Source organism: Ranitomeya variabilis, chromosome 8 (genome assembly GCF_051348905.1).
Source record: "Ranitomeya variabilis isolate aRanVar5 chromosome 8, aRanVar5.hap1, whole genome shotgun sequence".
NCBI classification, from domain to species: domain Eukaryota; kingdom Metazoa; phylum Chordata; class Amphibia; order Anura; family Dendrobatidae; genus Ranitomeya; species Ranitomeya variabilis.
Window position 1 is genome coordinate 154,806,380 of NC_135239.1, and position 26,222 is coordinate 154,832,601.

Sequence of the window (26,222 nt, forward strand, 5' to 3'; positions counted from 1 at the left end):
ATTCCAGAGTTTTTTTCTGGAGATAGATCTACCTTCCTGAATTTCAGGAACAATTGTAAATTGTTTCTCTCTTTGAAATCTCGCTCCTCTGGAGACCCTGCTCAACAGGTCAAGATTGTTATATCGTTCCTACGGGGCGACCCTCAGAATTGGGCATTTGCATTGGCACCAGGGGATCCTGCATTGCTCAGTGTGGATGCGTTTTTTCTGGCATTGGGATTGCTCTATGAGGAACCTAACCTAGAGATTCAGGCTGAAAAGGCTTTATTGGCCCTCTCTCAGGGGCATGATGAAGCGGAAATATATTGTCAGAAATTTCGGAAATGGTCGGTGCTTACTCAGTGGAATGAGTGCGCCCTGGCTGCAAACTTCAGAAATGGTCTTTCTGAGGCCATTAAGGATATTATGGTGGGGTTCCCTGCGCCTACAGGTCTGAATGAGTCTATGGCTATGGCCATTCAGATTGATCGGCGTTTACGGGAGCGCAAACCCGTGCACCAGTTGGCGGTGTCTTCTGAACAGGCACCTGAGACTATGCAATGTGATAGAATTCAGTCCAGAAGTGAACGGCAAAATTATAGGCGGAAAAATGGTTTGTGTTTTTATTGTGGTGATTCAGCTCATGTTATATCAGCATGCTCTAAACGCACAAAAAGGGTTGATAAATCTTTTGCCATTGATACTCTGCAGTCTAAGTTCATTTTGTCTGTGACTCTGATTTTTTCACTGTCTTCCATTTCCATCGATGCCTATGTGGATTCAGGCGCTGCCCTGAGTCTTATGGATTGGTCATTTGCTAAACGCTGCGGTTTTAGTCTAGAGCCTCTGGAAGTTCCTATTCCTCTGAAAGGAATTGATTCTACACCATTGGCTATGAATAAGCCGCAGTATTGGACACAAGTGACCATGCGCATGACTCCCGTTCATCAGGAGGTGATTCGCTTCCTTGTACTGTATAATTTACATGATGTACTAGTGCTTGGTCTGCCATGGTTACAAACTCATAATCCTGTCTTGGACTGGAAAACAATGTCTGTGCTAAGCTGGGGATGTCACGGGGTTCATGATGATGCACCTCCGATTTCTATAGCTTCATCTACTCCTTCGGAGATCCCTGCGTTTTTGTCGGATTATAGGGATGTTTTTGAGGAGCCTAAGCTCAATTCGCTCCCTCCCCATAGAGAGTGTGACTGTGCTATAGAATTGATTCCTGGCAGTAAGTTCCCTAAGGGTCGTTTATTTAATCTGTCACTACCAGAGCATACTGCTATGCGGAATTATATTAAGGAGTCCTTGGAAAAGGGACATATTCGTCCATCTTCGTCCCCTCTGGGAGCAGGTTTTTTTTTCGTGGCAAAAAAAGATGGTTCCCTGAGGCCTTGTATAGATTATCGCCTTCTGAATAAGATTACAGTCAAATACCAGTATCCATTGCCATTATTTACTGATTTGTTTGCTCGCATTAAGGGGGCTAGGTGGTTCACTAAAATAGATCTTCGTGGTGCATATAATCTGGTGCGGATAAAACAGGGTGATGAGTGGAAAACCGCATTTAATACGCCTGAGGGCCATTTTGAGTATTTGGTAATGCCTTTTGGACTCTCCAATGCTCCGTCAGTCTTTCAGTCCTTTATGCACAATATTTTCCGTGAATATCTGGATAAGTTTATGATTGTGTATTTGGATGATATTTTGGTGTTTTCTGATGACTGGGAGTCTCATGTTCTACAGGTCAGGAAGGTGTTTCAGGTTTTGCGGGCCAATTCTCTGTTTGTGAAGGGCTCAAAGTGTCTCTTCGGAGTCCAGAAGATTTCTTTTTTGGGGTACATTTTTTCTCCTTCTACTATTGAGATGGATCCCGTTGGTTTCATACCTGCCAGGTTCAAAGAATGTGAAGGTAGATGCTCTTTCCAGGAGTTTTGTGCCTGACTCTCCTGGAGACACTGGGCCTGCTGGTATCCTTAGGGATGGGGTAATATTGTCCGCCGTATCCCCAGACTTGCGACGCGCATTGCAGGAGTTTCAGGTGGATAAACCGGATCGATGTCCACCAGAAAGACTGTTTGTTCCGGATGATTGGACCAGTAGAGTCATCTCCGAGGTCCATTCTTCTGTGTTGGCTGGTCATCCTGGAATATTTGGTACAAGAGACTTGGTGGCCAGGTCTTTTTGGTGGCCTTCCTTGTCTAGGGATGTGCGTACCTTTGTGCAGTCTTGTGAAGTGTGTGCTCGAGCTAAGCCTTGCTGTTCACGGGCTAGTGGGTTGTTGTTATCCTTGCCCATCCCGAAGAGGCCTTGGACGCACATTTCCATGGATTTTATTTCTGATCTCCCGGTTTCACAGAAAATGTCCGTTATCTGGGTTGTGTGTGACCGCTTTTCTAAGATGGTTCATTTGGTGCCCTTGCCTAAGTTGCCCTCCTCCTCTGAGTTGGTTCCTTTGTTTTTTCAGAACGTGGTTCGTTTGCATGGGATTCCGGAGAATATCGTTTCTGACAGGGGATCCCAGTTTGTGTCTAGATTTTGGCGGACGTTTTGTGCCAAGATGGGCATTGATTTGTCTTTCTCGTCTGCATTCCATCCTCAGACGAATGGCCAGACGGAGCGAACTAATCAGACCTTGGAAACTTATTTGAGGTGTTTTGTTTCTGCTGATCAGGATGACTGGGTTGCTTTTTTGCCACTGGCCGAATTTGCTCTTAATAATCGGGCTAGTTCGGCCACGTTGGTCTCTCCTTTTTTTTGTAATTCGGGGTTTCATCCTCGTTTTTCCTCTGGTCAGGTGGAGTCTTCGGATTGTCCTGGAGTGGACGTGGTGGTGGACAGGCTACATCACATTTGGAATCAGGTGGTGGACAATTTGAAGTTATCTCAGGAGAAGACTCAGCAGTTTGCTAATCGCCGTCGCCGCGTGGGTCCCCGACTTCTTGTTGGGGACTTGGTGTGGTTGTCTTCTCGTTTTGTCCCTATGAAGGTCTCTTCTCCTAAGTTCAAGCCTCGGTTCATCGGTCCTTATAGGATCTCGGAGATTCTTAACCCTGTATCTTTCCGTTTGGATCTCCCAGCATCGTTCGCTATTCATAATGTGTTCCATCGGTCGTTGTTGCGGAGGTATGAGGTGCCTGTTGTTCCTTCGGTCGAGCCTCCTGCTCCGGTGCTGGTGGAGGGAGAATTGGAGTATGTTGTTGAAAAGATCTTGGATTCTCGTGTTTCCAGACGCAAACTCCAGTATTTGGTTAAGTGGAAGGGTTATGGTCAGGAGGACAATTCCTGGGTGGTCGCCTCCGATGTTCATGCGACTGATTTGGTCCGCGCCTTCCATAGAGCTCACCCTGATCGCCCTGGGGGTTCTTGTGAGGGTTCGGTGACCCCTCCTCAAGGGGGGGGTACTGTTGTGGATTCTGTTTGCGGGCTCCCTCTGGTGGTTACTGCTGGTACTGGGTGACTTTGGTGGGTTGCGGCCTTTGGTTTCCATCTGTCCATCAGAGGCTGGGTGTTTCCTATTTTACCTGGCCTCTCTGTCATTTCCCTTGCCGGCTATCAATGTGTTCAGATGTGCTCTGTTTGGTTCCTGCCTACCTGCTCCCAGATCTTTCAGGATAAGCTAAGTGCTGATTTTCAGTTGTTTGGTTTTTTGTCCAGCTTGCTTAGAATGTCTCTTTGTTAGCTGGTTGCTCTAGTGGACTGAGGTTCTCCCCATGTGCCATGAGTTGGCACATGGGTTCTTGTAATCTCAGGATGGTTTTTTTTGATTAGGGTTTTTTGCTGACCGCTCAGTCCCCTTTTGTGTCATTCTGCTTTCTAGTTTTCAGCGGGCCTCTATTTGCTAAAGCTATATACATCATCTCTATGTATGTGCCTTCCTCTCATTTCACCGTCAATACATGTGGGGGGCAACTATATCTTTGGGGTTAATTCCTCTGGAGGCAAGTGAGGTCTTTGTTTTCTCTGCAGTACTAGTTAGGTCTTAGGCTGGTGCGTGGCGTCTAGAACCAACGTAGGCACGCTCCCTGGCTATCTCTAGTTGCGTTTGTCAGGCGTAGGGCAGCGGTCAGCCCACGTTCCATCACCCTAGAGCTCGTCCGATATTTATTATACTTGCTTATCCTGTGCTATCCCTAGCCATTGGGGATTCATGACACTGAGCTATATACTACGTGACTGGGCAATATACCACGTGACTGGGCAATATACTACGTGGCTGGGCAATATACTACGTGACTGGGCAATATACCACGTGGCTGGGCAATATACTACGTCACTGTGCAATATACTACGGAACTGGGCAATATACTACGTGGCTGGGCAATATACTACGTCACTGGGCAATATACTACGTGACTGGGCAATATACTACTTGGCTGGACAATATACTACGTCACTGGGCAATATACTATGTGGCTGCGCAATATACTACTTGGCTGGGCAATATACTACGTCACTGGGCAATATACTATGTCACTGGGCAATATACTACGTGACTGCGCAATATACTACGTAGCTGGGCAATATACTACGTGGCTGGGCAATATACTACGTGACTGGGCAATATACTACGTGGCTGGGCAATATACTACATCACTGGGCAATATACTACGTGGCTGGGCAATATACTACGTCACTGGGCAATATACTACGTGGCTGCGCAATATACTACTTGGCTGGACAATATACTACGTCACTGGGCAATATACTACGTGCCTGGGCAATATACTACGTGGCTGGGCAATATACTACGTCAATGGGCAATATACTACGTGACTGGGCAATATACTATGTCACTGGGCAATATACTACGTGGCTGCGCAATATACTACTTGGCTGGGCAATATACTACGTCACTGGGCAATATACTACGTCACTGGGCAGTATACTACGTGGCTGGGCAATATACTACGTGGCTGGGCAATATACTACGTCACTGGGCAATACACTACGTGGCTGGGCAATATACTACGTGACTGGGCAATATACTACGTGGCTGGGCAATATACTACATCACTGGGCAATATACTATGTCACTGGGCAATATACTACGTGACTGCGCAATATACTACGGAACTGGGCTATATACTACGTGACTGTGCAATATACTACGTCACTGTGCAATATACTACGTCACTGGGCAATATACTACGGAACTGGGCTATATACTACGTGACTGGGCAATATACCACGTGACTGGGCAATATACTACGGAACTGAGCTATATACTACGTGACTGGGCAATATACCACGTGACTGGGCAATATACTACGTGGCTGGGCAATATACTACGTGACTGGGCAATATACCACGTGGCTGGGCAATATACTACGTCACTGTGCAATATACTACGGAACTGGGCAATATACTACGTGGCTGGGCAATATACTACGTCACTGGGCAATATACTACGTGACTGGGCAATATACTACTTGGCTGGACAATATACTACGTCACTGGGCAATATACTACGTGGCTGGGCAATATACTACGTCACTGGGCAATATACTACGTGGCTGCGCAATATACTACTTGGCTGGGCAATATACTACGTCACTGGGCAATATACTACGTCACTGGGCAGTATACTACGTGGCTGGGCAATATACTACGTGGCTGGGCAATATACTACGTGGCTGGGCAATATACTACATCACTGGGCAATATACTACGTCACTGGGCAATATACTACGTGACTGCGCAATATACTACGTAGCTGGGCAATATACTACGTGGCTGGGCAATATACTACGTGACTGGGCAATATACTACGTGGCTGGGCAATATACTACGTCACTGGGCAATATACTACGTGGCTGGGCAATATACTACGTCACTGGGCAATATACTACGTGGCTGCGCAATATACTACTTGGCTGGACAATATACTACGTCACTGGGCAATATACTACGTGGCTGGGCAATATACTACGTGGCTGGGCAATATACTACGTCAATGGGCAATATACTACGTGACTGGGCAATATACTACGTCACTGGGCAATATACTACGTCACTGGGCAATATACTACTTGGCTGGGCAATATACTACGTCACTGGGCAATATACTACGTCACTGGGCAGTATACTACGTGGCTGGGCAATATACTACGTGGCTGGGCAATATACTACGTCACTGGGCAATATACTACGTGGCTGGGCAATATACTACGTCACTGGGCAATATACTACGTGGCTGCGCAATATACTACTTGGCTGGACAATATACTACGTCACTGGGCAATATACTACGTGGCTGGGCAATATACTACGTCACTGGGCAATATACTACGTGACTGGGCAATATACTACGTCACTGGGCAATATACTACGTGGCTGCGCAATATACTACTTGGCTGGGCAATATACTACGTCACTGGGCAATATACTACGTCACTGGGCAGTATACTACGTGGCTGGGCAATATACTACGTGGCTGGGCATTATACTACGTGGCTGGGCAATATACTACGTGGCTGGGCAATATACTACGTCACTGGGCAATATACTACGTGGCTGGGCAATATACTACGTCACTGGGCAATATACTACGTGGCTGCGCAATATACTTTTTGGCTGGACAATATACTACGTCACTGGGCAATATACTACGTCACTGGGCAATATACTACGTGACTGGGCAATATACTACATCACTGGGCAATATACTACGTGGCTGCGCAATATACTACTTGGCTGGGCAATATACTACGTCACTGGGCAATATACTACGTCACTGGGCAGTATACTACGTGGCTGGGCAATATACTACGTGGCTGGGCATTATACTACGTGGCTGGGCAATATACTACGTGGCTGGGCAATATACTACGTGGCTGGGCAATATACTACGTGGCTGGGCAATATACTACGTGACTGGGCAATATACTACATGGCTGGGCAATATACTACATCACTGGGCAATATACTATGTCACTGGGCAATATACTACGTGACTGCGCAATATACTACGTAGCTGGGCAATATACTACGTGGCTGGGCAATATACTACGTGACTGGGCAATAAACTATGTCACTGGGCAATATACTACGGAACTGCGCAATATACTACGTAGCTGGGCAATATACTTCGTGGCTGTGCAATATACTACTTAGCTGGGCAATATACTTCGTGGCTGGGCAATATACTACGTGACTGGGCAATATACTACGTGGCTGCGCAATATACTACGTAGCTGGGCAATATACTACGTGACTGGGAAATATACTACGTGGCTGGGCAATATACTACGTGGGTGTTAAAGGGGCCCATGGAAACCTGGAGCCGACCCTGGCGACAACGCACATCAAGATGAATACCGGCTGCTACTGTGACAGGGCGCTCTGCTCTGTGACAGGCCATGTGTTGAAGTCACATAGCAGTTTTGTTAAATGACTCCTGCAGCCTTTGATAGGCCGGCGACCTTTCAATGTTAATGCTATGTGACGTCAGCGCGCGGCCTGTCACAGAGCAGAGCGCCCTGTCACAGCTGCAGTCAGCAGCCATTGTAACGACCACGCCGAATATGAAGCCAAAAGAGGATGCTGGGGAGCGCAAGAAGGTGAGAAGAATCCCCCCCTCTGTAGTTGGGCAAGGTAGTGACCATAGGGATGGACATAGGGGCCCAGGGAGGGTACATTAAATAAGGGGCCCAGGATGAGGACATTATTACTGGAAGTGCTAACCTCTGAACCGTGCTGCCCTAATATGTCATATTATTCGGTCACTATGTGGTGGTAATATGTGATCTGGTCATGGTGTGGCGGTATTTGTCCCTTGTATGTAGTATTATTGGTCTTGGTATAGTGGATTGTGTTGTGTATGGTGGTCATTTGTTCTCTCTGATATTAATTAGGAGAAGATTCTTTATTTCCATTAGAGTTTTAATGCTTTGTACACAGTAGCGGAGATGCACTTAGAGGGGTTTCCTGTAGAAAAAAGTAATCACCTCTCCACAGGATAAGTGATAACATATTGATTGGTGGGGGTCTGACTGCTTGGACCCACTCAGCAAAATGTGGAACTTTTTATCCCCATTAGACTGGAGTGGCATGTCCGACTAGATCACTGATCCATTCATTCACTCTGTGGCTGCACTTGTTTTTTTCTGGAAGCCCCAAAGAGAATGAATGGAGCTGCGGTCAAAAATCCCACCTGCCGCTGCATTTTAAAATAGGGATAAAAGTGTCCTGTCAGGGATAAAACTTCCCCATTCTTCCGATCGGTGCAGTTTCTAATGGTCGGACCTAAGCGATCACCAATCCTGTGGAGCCCATGGATCGGTGATAACTTATTTTAACCAAGAACCCCATTAATGTAAACTACCGAAATTATACATCCCAGTTATTGGGGCACACAGTAGATGTGCAGCAGCCGCCGGTGTTTTACAGCCGATGCTCCACTATAATGACAGATATTTGCATATAGCTATAGGGTGGGCCCCTAGAGTCCATTCCCCTGGTGGGCCCCAGACACCCCAGTCCGACGCTGTAGAAGGAACTAAAGCCAGAAATTCAGTTATTGTTTTTATTTTTTATTTATTGCGCCGTTCACCATGTGATAAAAGTTGTAAGACCGATTTGTACAATTACAGCGATACCAGATTTATATATTTTTTTACGATTTGCTCTTTTTACAGACTAAAAACAATATTTTACAAAAATGAATTTACTTTTGCATCGTCATATTCTGAAAGCTGTAACTTTTATATTTTTTTGCCAAATGAGCCATATTAGGGCTTCTTTTTTACAGGATGGTTTGGCGTTTTCATTAACACCATTTTTTTTCATATGACTTTTTGATCGCTTTTTATTCACTTTTTGTGAGTCAGTATGATGAAAAAGCGTCATTTTTGGCATGTTTTTAATTTTTTTTTATGGCGTCACCAAATAGAATAAATAACATGCCAGTTTTATAGAGCAGTTTTTATATGTGTAAGTAATTAATTTGTAGCGGTATACATGTGTGTTTTTATATACCGTATGTTTAATTCATGCACTTTTTGTACATGGACCTTTGATTATGTGATGGAAATCTGACATTTGATTGGTGTCAGGTCCTTTTTAATGTTTTTTTACTCAGTGGTGTGTAGCTTTGATAAAGATCGCGGCAGTGATGGAATCGCATAGCTCATGTCCTCATGTCCTATTCATTGTATTGTTGCCTTTTAATTATTTTGACTCTTCTCAAAAAAATGTATTTTTTTAATTAAATAAGCCTCTTCACCATTCCCTATCTACATTGGGATCTACATACTAAATTCTTTCTTAGTTGTGTCTGAATTATACTGGGAGTTCCCTACATTATTTTTGGGACTATGGACCTTGATTTCGTCTATCATTCCAGTAATTTTTTACATGTATTAACTTCTTAAACACATAACAGAAATACAGCAGGGGATCCTACAGTGATGAGATTTGCACAGAAGTATCCTAGTACCAGTACCATATTTTTTATGGCATGAACAAAGCTGGAATGACAAAACTTTGGGTGAGGCATATTGCATGAGGTGTTCTGTTTTTTGGACTCTTAAATGATTCTAAAGCTCTGTTTTATCTATGTGAGTAAAACATATAGGACCTCATAAATCAATCCTTTTTACACTAAGGTTGGATGCCTATTTGTCTTATAGATGTTTCATTGAATGCTGTGTATTGTGAAGGAGCGGATGTCAATACATGGTGGTTTAAATGGAGGCATCTATCCTATGAGACTCCAGAACAGATTATCAGAATACCTGACTGTGGATGTGAGTAGGTACAACAATCTGAATTATTATATATGTTGAGTAGTGATTATAAATATTGGGTTTATAAGGCAGTATCATGTAGCAAGCATTTGTCAAAAGTTCATTGATTACCATGGTTGTTATGATCCTTAGTGGTTGAGGATCACAAATAACTCCAGCTAAGTAACAAACATAGGACAAGCTCTAGGGAGGTGGCAAACTGGACTGACCGCAAATCTGAACCTATCCAAACACACTAGAAGTAGCCGGTGAACGTGCCTAAAAATCCTAGACGTCTCGAGCCAGCCTGAGGAACTAACTACCCCTAGAGAGAAAGAAAGACCTCTCTTGCCTCCAGAGAAATAATCCCCAAAGATATAGAAGCCCCCAACAAATAATAACGGTGAGGTAAGAGGAAGGCACATACACAGGGGTGAAAGCAGATTCAGCAAATGAGGCCCACTAATACTAGCTAGCCGAAAATAGAAAAGGGAATCTATGCGGTCAGTAAAAAACCCTTACAAAATATCCACTCTGAGATTTCAAGAACCCCCACACCAACTAACGGTGTGGGGGGAGAAACTCAGTCCCCTAGAGCAACCAGCAAGCGAGGAAATCACATTTTAGCAAGCTGGACAAGAAACATGATGAATGCTGATAATCCAAAAATGAACAAACAAAAACTTAGCTTGTCTTGGAGAGACTGGGAGCAAGGTAGTCACAAGGAATCTGAAGAGCACTGAATACATTGATAGCAGGCAAGGAACTGAGTATCCAGGTGAGCTAAATAGGAAACCAACCAAGGATAACGAACCAGCTGATGCTGCCAACCTGCAGAAAGACAACACTACACAGTACCGCTTGTGACCACTAGAGGGAACCCAAAAATAGAGTTCACAACAGTACCCCCCCTTGAGGAGGGGTCACCGAACCCTCATCAAGACCCCCAGGGAGATCAGGATGAACCGCGTGGAAGGCACGAACCAAATCGGCCGCATGAACATCAGAGGCGACAACCCAGGAATTATCCTCCTGACCATAGCCCTTCCACTTAACCAAATACTGAAGCCTCCGTCTAGAGATACGAGAATCCAAAATCTTCTCCACCACGTACTCCAATTCGCCCTCGACCAGCACCGGAGCAGGAGGCTCAACGAAGGAACCACAGGTACCACATACCTCCGCAACAAAGACCTATGGAACACATTATGAATGGCAAACGATGCTGGGAGATCCAAACGAAAAGACACCGGGTTAAGGATTTCCAAGATCTTATAAGGACCGATGAAGCGAGGCTTAAATTTAGGAGAGGAGACCTTCATAGGAACATACCGAGAAGACAGCCACACCAAATCCCCAACACGAAGTCGGGGACCCACACCGCGGCGGCGGTTGGCAAAGCGCTGAGCCTTCTCCTGTGACAACCTCAAATTGTCCATCACATGGTTCCAAATCTGCTGCAACCTATCCACCACAGAATCCACCCCAGGACAGTCAGAAGACTCAACCTGACCCGAGGAAAAACGAGGATGGAAACCAGAATTGCAGAAAAAAGGCGAAACCAAAGTAGCAGAACTAGCCCGATTATTAAGGGCAAACTCGGCCAATGGCAAAAAAGTCACCCAATCATCCTGATCAGCAGAAACAAAACATCTCAAATAAGTTTCCAACGTCTGATTAGTTCGCTCGGTTTGGCCATTAGTCTGAGGATGGAAGGCCGACGAAAAAGACAAATCAATGCCCATCTTGGCACAAAAAGTCCGCCAAAACCTGGACACAAACTGGGATCCTCTATCAGACACAATATTTTCAGGAATGCCGTGCAAGCGAACCACATTCTGAAAAAATAGAGGAACCAAATCGGAGGAAGAAGGCAACTTAGGCAAGTGCACCAAATGGACCATCTTGGAAAAACTATCACACACCACCCAGATGACAGACATTTTCTGAGATACTGGAAGATCCAAAATAAAATCCATGGAAATGTGCGTCCAAGGCCTTTTCGGAACAGGCAAAGGCAAAAGCAAACCGCTGGCACGAGAACAGCAAGGCTTAGCCCGAGCACAAATCCCACAAGACTGCACAAAGGAACGCACATCCCGCGACAAGGAAGGCCACCAGAAGGACCTAGCCACCAAATCTCTGGTACCAAAAATCCCAGGATGACCCGCCAACACCGAAGAATGGACCTCGGAAATAACTCTGCTGGTCCATCTATCCGGGACAAACAGTCTCTCTGGTGGACAACGGTCAGGTCTATCCGCCTGAAATTTCTGCAGCACTTGTCGCAAATCTGGGGAAATGGCAGACAAAATCACTCCCTCTCTGAGAATACCAGCCGGCTCAGAAACTCCCGGAGAGTCAGGCGCAAAACTCCTAGAAAGTGCATCAGCTTTCACGTTCTTCGAACCAGGCAGGTATGAGACCACGAAGTTGAAACGGGAGAAAAACAACGACCAACGAGCCTGTCTAGGATTCAGGCGCTTGGCAGATTCAAGATAAATCAGATTTTTGTGATCAGTCAAGACCACCACACGATGTTTAGCTCCTTCGAGCCAATGTCGCCACTCCTCAAATGCCCACTTCATAGCCAACAACTCCCGATTACCAACATCATAATTCCGCTCGGCAGGCGAAAACTTTCTTGAAAAGAAAGCACATGGCTTCATCACAGAGCCATCAGAGCTTCTCTGTGACAAAACAGCCTCTGCTCCAATCTCAGAAGCATCAACCTCGACCTGGAAAGGGAGAGAGACATCTGGCTGACATAAGACTGGAGCTGAAGAAAACCGGTGCTTCAGCTCCCGAAAGGCCTCCACGGCCGCAGGAGACCAATTAGTGACATCAGAACCCTTCTTGGTCAAATCCGTCAAAGGTTTAACCACGCTAGAAAAATTAGCGATGAAACGACGGTAAAAATTAGCAAAACCCAAGAACTTCTGAAGACTCTTAACAGACGTGGGCTGAGTCCAGTCATGAATAGCCTGGACCTTGACTGGGTCCATCTCCACAGTAGAAGGAGAAAAAATAAAACCCAAAAAGGAGACCTTCTGTACTCCGAAGAGACATTTTGAGCCCTTCACAAATAAAGCATTAGCACGCAGGACCTGAGACACCATCCTGACCTGCTTCACATGGGACTCCCAATCATCAGAAAAGACCAAAATGTCATCCAGATAAACAATCACAAATCCATCCAGATATTCTCGGAAGATGTCATGCATGAAGGACTGAAACACAGAAGGGGCATTAGAGAGTCCAAAAGGCATCACCAAGTACTCAAAATGGCCTTCGGGCGTATTAAATGCTGTTTTCCATTCATCTCCCTGCTTAATGCGCACAAGGTTATATGCACCACGGAGATCTATCTTGGTGAACCAACTGGCACCCTTAATCCGAGCAAACAAATCAGACAATAGTGGCAAAGGATACTGAAATTTGACTGTGATTTTATTCAGAAGACGATAATCTATACAAGGTCTCAAAGAACCGTCCTTCTTGGCCACAAAAAAAAATCCTGCACCAAGAGGGGAAGAGGATGGGCGAATATGTCCCTTCTCCAAAGACTCCTTTATATAACTCCGCATCGCGGCATGCTCTGGTATAGACAAATTAAAAAGTCGTCCCTTAGGAAATTTACTACCAGGAATTAAATTTATAGCACAGTCACAATCCCTATGAGGGGGCAGGGCACTGGACCTGGGCTCATCAAATACATCCTGGTAGTCAGACAAAAACTCAGGGACCTCAGAAGGAGTGGAAGAAGCAATAGACACCAATGGAGTATCGCCATGAATTCCCTGACAACCCCAACTTGACACAGACATAGCTTTCCAATCTAAAACTGGATTATGAGCCTGCAGCCATGGCAGACCCAAAACGACAACATCATGCAAATTATGGAGAACAAGAAAGCGAATCACCTCCTGATGTACGGGAGTCATGCACATGGTCATTTGCGTCCAATACTGAGGCTTATTCTCAGCTAATGGCGTAGCATCAATTCCCCTCAGAGGAATAGGAAATTCCAAAGGCTCCAGGACAAAACCACAGCGCCTGGCAAACGACAAATCCATCAGATTCAGGGCAGCACCCGAATCCACAAAAGCCATAACCGGGTAGGACGACAAAGAACAAATCAAAGTAACAGAGAAAATAAATTTAGGCTGTATAGTACCAATGGTGACAGGTTTAGCGAATTTTTTTAAGCGTTTAGAGCATGCTGAGATAACATGAGTAGAATCACCACAGTAAAAGCACAACCCATTTTGACGTCTATGACTTTGTCGCTCAATTCTGGTCAGAGTTCGGTCACATTGCATAGACTCAGGTCTCTGTTCAGAAAATACCGCCAAAGGATGAGCAGATTTGCGCTCCCGCAAACGCCGATCAACCTGAATGGCTAAAGCCATAGAATCACTCAGACTTGTAGGGGTGGGAAATCCCACCAAAACATTCTTAACGGCCTCAGAAAGACCTTCTCTGAAATTTGCAGCCAGGGCACACTCATTCCATTGAGTAAGCACCGACCATTTCCGAAATTTTTGACAATACACCTCTGCTTCATCCTGACCTTGAGAGATAGCCAGCAACGCTTTTTCTGCCTGATTCTCAAGATTAGGCTCCTCATAAAGCAGTCCAAGAGCCAGAAAAAATGCATCTACATTAAGCAATGCAGGATCTCCTGGCGCCAGAGAGAAAGCCCAATCTTGAGGGTCGCCACGCAACAAGGAGATAACAATTTTAACTTGCTGAGCGGAATCACCAGAGGAACGAGGTCTCAGAGATAGAAATAACTTACAATTATTTTTAAAATTTAGAAACCTAGATCTATCTCCAGAAAACAACTCAGGAATGGGTATCTTTGGTTCTGACATAGGGCTATGAATAACAAAATCCTGAATACTTTGCACCCGTGCCGTAAGATGATCCACACTAGAAGTCAGAGTCTGAATATTCATGTCTGCAGCTGAGCACAAAACCACCCAGAGTTCAAGGGGATGAAAGAAGCTAAACAGACTGCAGCAAAGGAAAAGCGGGAGGAGAAAAAAAAAAATGTACTCAGGTCTTCTTTTTATCCCACTTATGCGATGCATTAAACACTTTTTGGGCCTGCTATACTGTTATGATCCTTAGTGGTTGAGGATCACAAATAACTCCAGCTAAGTAACAAACATAGGACAAGCTCTAGGGAGGTGGCAAACTGGACTGACCGCAAATCTGAACCTATCCAAACACACTAGAAGTAGCCGGTGAACGTGCCTAAAAATCCTAGACGTCTCAAGCCAGCCTGAGGAACTAACTACCCCTAGAGAGAAAGAAAGACCTCTCTTGCCTCCAGAGAAATAATCCCCAAAGATATAGAAGCCCCCAACAAATAATAACGGTGAGGTAAGAGGAAGGCACATACACAGGGGTGAAAGCAGATTCAGCAAATGAGGCCCACTAATACTAGCTAGCCGAAAATAGAAAAGGGAATCTATGCGGTCAGTAAAAAACCCTTACAAAATATCCACTCTGAGATTTCAAGAACCCCCACACCAACTAACGGTGTGGGGGGAGAAACTCAGTCCCCTAGAGCAACCAGCAAGCGAGGAAATCACATTTTAGCAAGCTGGACAAGAAACATGATGAATGCTGATAATCAAAAAATGAACAAACAAAAACTTAGCTTGTCTTGGAGAGACTGGGAGCAAGGTAGTCAAAAGGAATCTGAAGAGCACTGAATACATTGATAGCAGGCAAGGAACTGAGTATCCAGGTGAGCTAAATAGGAAACCAACCAAGGATAACGAACCAGCTGATGCTGCCAACCTGCAGAAAGACAACACTACACAGTACCGCTTGTGACCACTAGAGGGAGCCCAAAAATAGAGTTCACAACACATGGTGCCCACAGGGATAGGCACCAGAACATGATGATGCCATGAATCAATTAAGTCAGCAGAAGTGTCATGCTAAGCAAAACAATCCTATAACACAGCCCCACTGTCTACTCAAGTTTCCTTCAGTTGGTGAATGCCTTATCTTCTCTTGGTACAGAAAAGATATATATCTTGGTACCGTGTTAGCCAGTGGATAGAAAAATATTTAGAATTCAGAGTCCTCAGTGGTTGATACCATCTTTTCAGTTATCCATTAAAAGGTATCAACCACTGAGGACTCAATTCTGAATATTTTTTTATTTTCTTTTGTTCTTCTGAAAGGCATACTGTGAAGTTGCTAAAGTCCTTGCAGGGCAAAAATGTTGCTGAAAATAATATCTCAGTGATATGTCCATCCAGTCCACGTTGATCACGCCACACGAGTGTTTATGATGTTCCAGTGCCGATTGCTGAGATCCATTTTTATTAGTGTATTTGCTAATTGAGAACATTTGTTTTAGTTTTACTTATGAAAGTATTTTTATTATAAAGATAAATCACTAAAAAAAGGAATATGTCTTTAGTTTCTAAACAAAGATTACCTATTGAATTTTCTAAATGTTAATTTTGTTGATTTTCTCAACACTTCTAAGAAGACTAAGTTATTAATGTTTCCAAACTACTTACCAGTGCCATAAGCCGAAGCACTCCTGGCTGTAAATAGCCATTTTCTTTGCAAGTTACAGACACAAGGAGCACAAATCTGTTCCATGGTTGTGATGCCGCATGACGTGCTAGACAAAAAATAATTAAAATTAAATGTTTGAGTTAGCCTTTTTGTACACAATAAATTGTATTGGACAAATAATAGGAAACAATTGTTTTCTTGCTATCACATACAGAATCTTTTCATAAATAATAAGTGTCCAAAGACTAGTACTCGCAAGAACCTTATATCCAACCGGATAATAGTAGATAAAATTAATTTTTATTAAACACTTATATTAAAAAACTTTAACCACACAGCAAAAAATACATACAACCGTGCTCACTACAACTGTCCCTCACACTGTAAACACTGATTTTCCCTGCCTATACAGCGGAGGTTGGCACCCTAGTTAAATACGAGAGAGGCGCCCCCGCTCCTCGACGGCTGATCCTATTACTCCTGCACAGATTTCTGGGAAAAGTGATACAATTATGCCCCAATCTCACGCAGCAGGAAAGCTGAAAAAAAGACAGTAAATGCCTGATGAAGCATTTAATAGACAGTGTAAGGTAGAGTGATGCCGTTACCTAAAGTGCAAACATATAGTGCATAAAACACACAAACAATATAACTATAACTGTTCCCTGTTCTGTCAAATCCTACCTAACTGTGGGGGTTGGCACCCTACTGTGCAGCGGAATTGGCGCCCCCACTCAACGAAGGCTCACCCTGACGGTGACCCTATCACTGCAAACCCCAGCTGTTAGATATACAGTCTCGTAAAAGTCATTAATAGGGGTAGATTCAAATAACAATTCAATATGATATACAGTATACGCCACACATCTAATACATAATATACCAATCATTAGGTTCTTATATATATACCCGACTGGGAACCAACAAAATGACAATCACAATGACAATGACAAGAGGCGTGAGGCATGGGTCCTCAAGAACATCATTTATGATGAGTATCTTATGACTATAACTGGCACTGTTCCGTATCATGCTTTGGGTGTGCGGCTTTGTATCTGGACTGCATTTCAACACTGAGTCTAACCTACCTACACTAATGATTGTCATTTTGTTGGTTCCCAGTCGGGTATATATCTAAGAACCTAATGATTGGTATATCATGTATTAGATGTGTGGCGTATACTGTATATCATATTGATTTGTTATTTGAACCTACCCCTATTAATGACTTTTACGAGACTGTATATCTAACAGCTGGGGTTTGCAGTGATAGGGTCACCGTCAGGGTGAGCCTTCGTTGAGTGGGGGCGCCAATTCCGCTGCACAGTAGGGTGCCAACCCCCACAGTTAGGTAGGATTTGACAGAACAGGGAACAGTTACAGTTATATTGTTTGTGTGTTTTATGCACTATATGTTTGCACTTTAGGTAACGGCATCACTCTACCTCACACTGTCTATTAAATGCTTCATCAGGCATTTACTGTCTTTTTTTCAGCTTTCCTGCTGCGTGAGATTGGGGCATAATTGTTTCACTTTTCCCAGAAATCTGTGCAGGAGTAATAGGATTAGCCGTCGAGGAGCGGGGGCGCCTCTCTCGTATTTAACTAGGGTGCCAACCTCCGCTGTATAGGCAGGGAAAATCAGTGTTTACAGTGTGAGGGACAGTTGTAGTGAGCACGGTTGTATGTATTTTTTGCTGTGTGGTTAAAGTTTTTTAATATAAGTGTTTAATAAAAATTAATTTTATCTACTATTATCCGGTTGGATATAAGTTTCTTGCGAGTACTAGTCTTTGGATTACTATAACCTTATTGATTTATTTAATTTCTCTAGTTTGCATAAATAATAAGTGATAATAATAAACTGTGAGGAGTAATAATATGTCCAATGTTCTCGATATGCAAAGAATAAAATCAAATGTCATAACTCAGTCAGTAAGATACTGTACAATTTAATCTGTTTCTTTTTCATTTTATGCATAAAATTATTTAAACATTATATAAAATAACAGACAAAATAAAAAATAGAAAGATTGGTCAGGGCTACCTATAGTTTTAAATGAATGTGCAGGTGTGAGGATGCAAAAACGACAATGCAATTGTATGTTGTTGAAGATTAGCTCCGGAGCAGTAAGCAAAATAGGATTAAATGCAGTCAGAGATTGTGACACAGATGTTCAGTGAAAACAGTATTTCTCCTGCTCTTTATTGTTGGTGTACAAAATAAATGCCAAACTATTAAGTCCAGGCATAAAACAGAGAACTAACTAGACATCAGAGTCCCTGATTATATAGGCGGCCTAATACCAGCAAACTTAGGACAAAACAAAAAGGTTGTGTTTTTCGACACAGAAAAATGCACCATTGGAGAATAGCAGTCCTCAGTAACTGAGTCTCTGCCTGAAGAGGCAGAAAGTTGTCTATCCAATTAAAGAGTACCCACTGCACATCTTTCTAAACCCAGTAATGAAGCAGACTAACTCCTGAACTTACACAACAAACAGACTATCCATGCATGTGTAGTGACTGTCACACAGCCAGGACACATGCAGCTGATTATTGGGAGCGCTCCAGGTATCCAGGTTCACTATGCAGGTGTTCGGTAAGTGTAAGGGGTTCTAAGGACTGGTGCTTGCCCCTACCCCTTTAAGAACTGACTCGGTTCTCATTATAACATGTGGATGTTTTATATTATTGTAATTGCTGATTTGTTCAAGTGTGCTGCTATGTTGCCGTATTTAGTATGCCATTTTATGTGCTGCTATCCAATGTAAATTTCTTTATTATAAGGAAAGTGTAGTACCTCAGTTGAAGCACTAGATGGGGCACATTAGCCTACAGTTAACTCATAGGAGGGGTCACTGTGAGATAAGATAGGAGGACTTCCTGTTTAGAGCTTAGTGAACACTGGGAGCAGCTGAGACAGATCAGAGAAGTTAGGGAGCACCAGATGTCCCGAGGGGCTTAAGAGCCTGGGACAGCGCATCAGCTATGCAGCATTCTATGAAGGGGGTCTGGCCATCCAGTGCCAGTGGATCAGAGAGTTACAATTAAAGAATTGCAGCAGGAGAAAGATGCAGGTCCCTCTGAAAATGTGGAAGCTATCTTCATGGGCTGAAGCCCTTCTGTCTGGGGTGAAATAGATGAGGGAACCCCTAAGAGTAGTCATGCTGGACAGGGAGGATGCTGCAGTACCGAACGGTTCGGTATGACCCGGGGAACCCCTGGAAGGAATAGGTGAATACACAGGGAAAGTAACAGATGTGAACAATGCAGTTCTCTGTGTTGATGCTGTAACTGATGTGGATGTGCTGTGATTGAAACTAAGTAAAGTTCTTCATTTACAGTTTGAATTGGACTCTGTGTCTTTGTGCTCAACAACACCAGCAGCCAAACTTCAGCCGCTCCAATGGGACCCTGACAGTGCAGAGGGTGCAGCAGAAGGTATGCAAGAAAAGGGACATTGTTTATATGTGACGGGAGGCCAGGGCGCGCTTAATCAGATATACTCAGCCACAACTACGGCCCTGTCTATGCCTTTCACATAAGCACTATAGCTATTTGGATAAGGAGTTATCTGAAGCTATTCGCTCCTCCCTAATCATGACACAAATGTGCCCACTCTGATCTCTGCCTGCCTTCCTCCATATGGCCAATCCTATAAGCAAGTTCAGCCTCAGCAATTTGACAGCTCAGTGTCCCAGAAGTACCTGACAAAGGGATGCATCATCTCTATTCTCCCTTGTCTGTCCTGGACCTGGAGCAGCAATTTGGCTTGCAATATTTTATTTTGCTGATGTAAATAACATGTCCACATTAACATCTTGATAAAATTATACGTTTCAATATGTATTGCATCATTGTTGTAACCCCTTCCTCTCCCAGCCACGTGTACTTGGCACTATTTTTGAGTCCTTTAAAACAATAAAGCATACTGATTTTATTTTCCAAATAAAAACTAGAGCCTATGATTTTTTTTTATTTTTCTTATCTTTTTCTTGTTTACAAACTAACAATCTACTTGTTCACCTATACAGTGGCATCCGTCACTCATGTGCCATGGTGTCAAATTCTATACTTTGCAATGTATGTTGTTCTACTGATGCCACCATATGCTATAGCAAAGTCTGTTGCTGGAAGTATTCCAGAGTCCAACTATTAACAGACCTAATTTGCTGAGTCGCAGAAATTATCTACAATTATCCATTATCCATTATCTACTATTAGAAATTTGGATGAATACTGCATGGCTCTTTGTACCTACAAATTGTGCTCTTTTCTTTTGCACCTCAATGGAGTTATCCAGTCGCAGGGAGCTCGTTCACATGCAAGACATAGAACCTCCCTCCCCCTGTAAAATCCTCAGATGAGATGTTGGGTATGGAGGATTAGAGAAGAAGTTTATGGACACTTTTAACTGAAAACATAGCAGAGAATTCTTGTGGAAGGAGAGATACACCCCTAGGATGCAGGGGGCAGTACTGCTGTATATTGTAAAATTAGTGCATGAGGTTGGGCTGCATAGGGAATCAGTAATTTTGCTATATAAAATATAGTAGATGGCAGCCATGGGTGTATTGACAGAGGGCAAGTGGGCACTAGAACTCTTATGCAATATAATGGCGCCATACAAAATTACAGTGTCAATGACTGACAGTGGCATTCCAATATTGAATCAATTCACAGGACCCTGATTTAGTGGCCACGTCAGGTGCTTTGTGGTGGGACACATGCATGACATCACGTCGGACATATAAATCAGTAACTAGGAATTATGGCAGGTAAGAGGAGGTTTGCAGGACTCATAAAACACTGATCCAGCTGGTACACGCTGAGTATGAAACAGGTTGAGTTCAGTGTCACCATGCCAGTACATTCTATGTTGGGAAGGGGTTAAGGGAATGAATTCGTTTTGTTTATATATGCAGGAAAAAAAACACTTTGAAATACATTTTCCTTAGCCTACATGGTCCTAAAGTGAAGCAAACTGACAATCAGTGTGAAAAATGGTTATGCATCTTTCAGATATATGCACATTAAAAGCCTGTAGCTAAAAAATCTATTAAGTAGCATGCTAAACTATCACATCTATTGTCACTACTTATGCGTCTCTGTCTCTATTATCTTTACTCTTACCAAGATCAGGTGCCTTGTCATGCAGAAAATCTAAAAGAGATCCAAAACAGTCCACAGTTGCTTGCATAAGAAGAACGTCTTTCTGTGTTTCAAACAAAAAAGAGGACTGCAATGTGGTAAATAATATCAGATAGTTAATTGAAAACTAAACTCATTGCTCTGTAGAAGAAATGTATTTACAGTATATACAGTGCCTTGCTAAAGTATTCAGCTCCCTGGAACTTTCAACCTTTTCCCACATATCATGCTTCAAACATAAAGATACCAAATGTAAATTTTTGATGAAGAATCAACAACAAGTGGAACACAATTGTGAAGTTGAACGAAATTTATTGGTTATTATAAATTTTTGTGGAAATTCAAAAACTGAAAAGTGGGGCGTGCAATCTTATTCGGCCCCTTTACAGCAAACTCACTCCAGAAGTTCATTGTGGATCTCTGTATGATCCAATGTGGCCTGTGATACTGTTGTGGAGAAGTTTAAAGCCAGATTTGGATACAAAATGATTTCCAAAACTTTAAACATCCCAAGGAGCACTGTGCAAGCGATCATATTGAAATGGAAGGAGAATCATACCACTGCAAATCTACCAAGACCTGGCCGTCCCTCTAAACTTTCATCTCAAACAAGGAGAAGACTGATCATTAGGGTTGAGCGAAACGGGTCGGCCATTTTCAGAAGTCACCGACTTTTGGCAAAGTCAGTTTTCATGAAACCCGACCCCTGTGTGGGGTCGGCCATGAGGTCGGCGATCTTCTGAATCTGGTATCGGAATTCCGATACCGAGTTCTGATATGTTTGCGATATCGGAAATCAGTATCGGAATCCACATTTAAGTGTAAAATAAAGAATTAAAATAAAAAATATTGATATACTCACCTCTCCGGAGGCCCCTGGACATCGCCGCTGGTAACCGGCAGCCTTCTTTGCTTAAAATGAGCGCGTTCAGGGCCTTCCATGACGTCACGGCTTCTGATTGGTCGCAGCTGCCCATGTGACCGCCACGCGACCAATCACAAGCCATGACGTAATTCTCAGGTCCTAAATTCCTAATTCTAGGAATTTAGGACCTGAGAATTACCTCACAGCTTGTGATTGGTCGCGTGGCGGTCACATGGGCGGCCGCGACCAATCACAAGCCGTGACGTCATCTAAGGCCCTGTTGTGAATTAGACTTTTTTGGCTCCCTCTTGTGGTCACTAGTGATATGACTCTGGGATTGTCTTTCCTCAGTTTGGCACCCACCTGGGTCGTTAGTCCAGGGGTGTTGCTATATAAACTTCCTGGATTCTCAGTCCAGTGCCTGGCATCGTTGTAATCAGTTCCTTTCTGTTTGCTCCTGTCTGCTGGTCCTGGATCTTGCAAAATTAAGCTAAGTCTTGCTTCCTTGTTTTTTGGTTATTTGCATTGCTATTATTTTTTGTCCAGCTTGTACTAAATGTGATTCCTGATTCTGCTGGAAGCTCTAGGGGGCTGGTGTTCTCCCCCCGGGCCGTTAGACGGTTCGGGGGTTCTTGAATATCCAGCGTGGAAATTTTGATAGGGTTTTTGCTGACCGTATAAGTCATCTTACTATATTCTGCTATTTGTTATGGTTCTCAATGGCAAGAGAACATAGCCCAGCAAACATAAGAACTAGCTCTTGGAAGGATGGAAACTAAACTGACCATGAACTAAACCTGCCGCACAACTAACAGTAGCCGGGTAGCGTAGCCTGCGTTTTATCCCTAGACGCCCAGCGCCGGCCGGAGGACTAACTAATCCTGGCAGAGGAAAATATAGTCCTGGCTCACCTCTAGAGAAATTTCCCCGAAAGGCAGACAGAGGCCCCCACAAATATTGGCGGTGATTTTAGATGAAATGACAAACGTAGTAAGAAAATAGGTTTAGCAAAATTGAGGTCCGCTTACTAGATAGCAGGAAGACAGAAAGGGCACTTTCATGGTCAGCTGAAAACCCTATCAAAACACCATCCTGAAATTACTTTAAGACTCTAGTATTAACTCATAACATCAGAGTGGCAATTTCAGATCACAAGAGCTTTCCAGACACAGAAACGAAACTACAGCTGTGAACTGGAACAAAATGCAAAAACAAACAAGGACTAAAGTCCAACTTAGCTGGGAGTTGTCTAGCAGCAGGAACATGCACAGAAAGGCTTCTGATTACAATGTTGACCGGCATGGAAGTGACAGAGGAGCAAGGCTAAATAGCGACTCCCACATCCTGATGGAAACAGGTGAACAGAGAGGATGATGCACACCAGTTCAATTCCACCAGTGGCCACCGGGGGAGCCCAAAATCCAATTTCACAACAGTACCCCCCCCTCAAGGAGGGGGCACCGAACCCTCACCAGAACCACCAGGGCGATCAGGATGAGCCCTATGAAAGGCACGGACCAAATCGGAGGCATGAACATCAGAGGCAGTCACCCAAGAATTATCCTCCTGACCGTATCCCTTCCATTTGACCAGATACTGGAGTTTCCGTCTGGAAACACGAGAGTCCAAGATTTTTTCCACAACGTACTCCAACTCGCCCTCAACCAACACCGGAGCAGGAGGCTCAACGGAAGGCACAACCGGTACCTCATACCTGCGCAATAATGACCGATGAAAAACATTATGAATAGAAAAAGATGCAGGGAGGTCCAAACGGAAGGACACAGGGTTAAGAATCTCCAATATCTTGTACGGGCCGATGAACCGAGGCTTAAACTTGGGAGAAGAAACCCTCATAGGGACAAAACGAGAAGACAACCACACCAAGTCCCCAACACAAAGCCGAGGACCAACCCGACGCCGGCGATTGGCAAAAAGCTGAGTCTTCTCCTGGGACAACTTCAAATTGTCCACTACCTGCCCCCAAATCTGATGCAACCTCTCCACCACAGCATCCACTCCAGGACAATCCGAAGATTCCACCTGACCAGAAGAAAATCGAGGATGAAACCCCGAATTACAGAAAAAGGGAGACACCAAGGTGGCAGAGCTGGCCCGATTATTGAGGGCAAACTCCGCTAAAGGCAAAAAAGCAACCCAATCATCCTGATCCGCAGACACAAAACACCTCAAATATGTCTCCAAGGTCTGATTCGTCCGCTCGGTCTGGCCATTAGTCTGAGGATGGAAAGCAGACGAGAAAGACAAATCTATGCCCATCCTAGCACAGAATGCTCGCCAAAATCTAGACACGAATTGGGTACCTCTGTCAGAAACGATATTCTCCGGAATACCATGCAAACGGACCACATTTTGAAAAAACAGAGGAACCAACTCGGAAGAAGAAGGCAACTTAGGCAGGGGAACCAAATGGACCATCTTAGAGAAACGATCACACACCACCCAGATGACAGACATCTTCTGAGAAACAGGAAGATCCGAAATAAAATCCATCGAGATGTGCGTCCAGGGCCTCTTCGGGATAGGCAAGGGCAACAACAATCCACTAGCCCGAGAACAACAAGGCTTGGCCCGAGCACAAACGTCACAAGACTGCACGAAGCCTCGCACATCTCGAGACAGGGAAGGCCACCAGAAGGACCTTGCCACCAAATCCCTGGTACCAAAGATTCCAGGATGACCTGCCAACGCAGAAGAATGAACCTCAGAAATGACTTTACTGGTCCAATCATCAGGAACAAACAGTCTACCAGGTGGGCAACGATCAGGTCTATCCGCCTGAAACTCCTGCAAGGCCCGCCGCAGGTCTGGAGAAACGGCAGACAATATCACTCCATCCTTAAGGATACCTGTAGGTTCAGAATTACCAGGGGAGTCAGGCTCAAAACTCCTAGAAAGGGCATCCGCCTTAACATTCTTAGAACCCGGCAGGTAGGACACCACAAAATTAAACCGAGAGAAAAACAACGACCAGCGCGCCTGTCTAGGATTCAGGCGTCTGGCGGACTCAAGATAAATTAGATTTTTGTGGTCAGTCAATACCACCACCTGATGTCTAGCCCCCTCAAGCCAATGACGCCACTCCTCAAAAGCCCACTTCATGGCCAAAAGCTCCCGATTCCCAACATCATAATTCCGCTCGGCGGGCGAAAATTTACGCGAGAAAAAAGCACAAGGTCTCATCACGGAGCAATCGGAACTTCTCTGCGACAAAACCGCCCCAGCTCCGATTTCAGAAGCGTCGACCTCAACCTGAAAAGGAAGAGCAACATCAGGCTGACGCAACACAGAGGCGGAAGAAAAGCGGCGCTTAAGCTCCCGAAAGGCCTCCACAGCAGCAGGGGACCAATCAGCAACATCAGCACCCTTCTTAGTCAAATCAGTCAATGGTTTAACAACATCAGAAAAACCAGCAATAAATCGACGATAAAAGTTAGCAAAGCCCAAAAATTTCTGAAGACTCTTAAGAGAAGAGGGTTGCGTCCAATCACAAATAGCCTGAACCTTGACAGGATCCATCTCGATGGAAGAGGGGGAAAAAATATATCCCAAAAAGGAAATCTTTTGAACCCCAAAAACGCACTTAGAACCCTTCACACACAAGGAATTAGACCGCAAAACCTGAAAAACCCTCCTGACCTGCTGGACATGAGAGTCCCAGTCATCCGAAAAAATCAAAATATCATCCAGATACACAATCATAAATTTATCCAAATAATCACGGAAAATGTCATGCATAAAGGACTGAAAGACTGAAGGGGCATTTGAAAGACCAAAAGGCATCACCAAATACTCAAAGTGGCCCTCGGGCGTATTAAATGCGGTTTTCCACTCATCCCCCTGCTTAATTCGCACCAAATTATACGCCCCACGGAGATCTATCTTAGAGAACCACTTGGCCCCCTTTATGCGAGCAA

The 26,222-nt window shown here is 44.1% G+C and overlaps 1 protein-coding gene across 2 annotated transcripts in view; it reads right to left on the minus strand.

Moving 5' to 3' along the window:
* The window catches only part of MEI1 (meiotic double-stranded break formation protein 1), a 1,359,645-nt gene that overhangs the window by 36,088 nt on the left and 1,297,335 nt on the right, over positions 1-26,222 (minus strand). For both annotated transcript variants that reach the window (XM_077277434.1, XM_077277433.1), the window contains 2 exons: positions 21,402-21,483; positions 16,265-16,371 (listed from right to left, as the gene is read on the minus strand). In XM_077277434.1, coding sequence (XP_077133549.1) covers positions 16,265-16,371; positions 21,402-21,483 — 189 coding nt within the window. The remainder of the gene's footprint in view (positions 1-16,264; positions 16,372-21,401; positions 21,484-26,222) is intronic.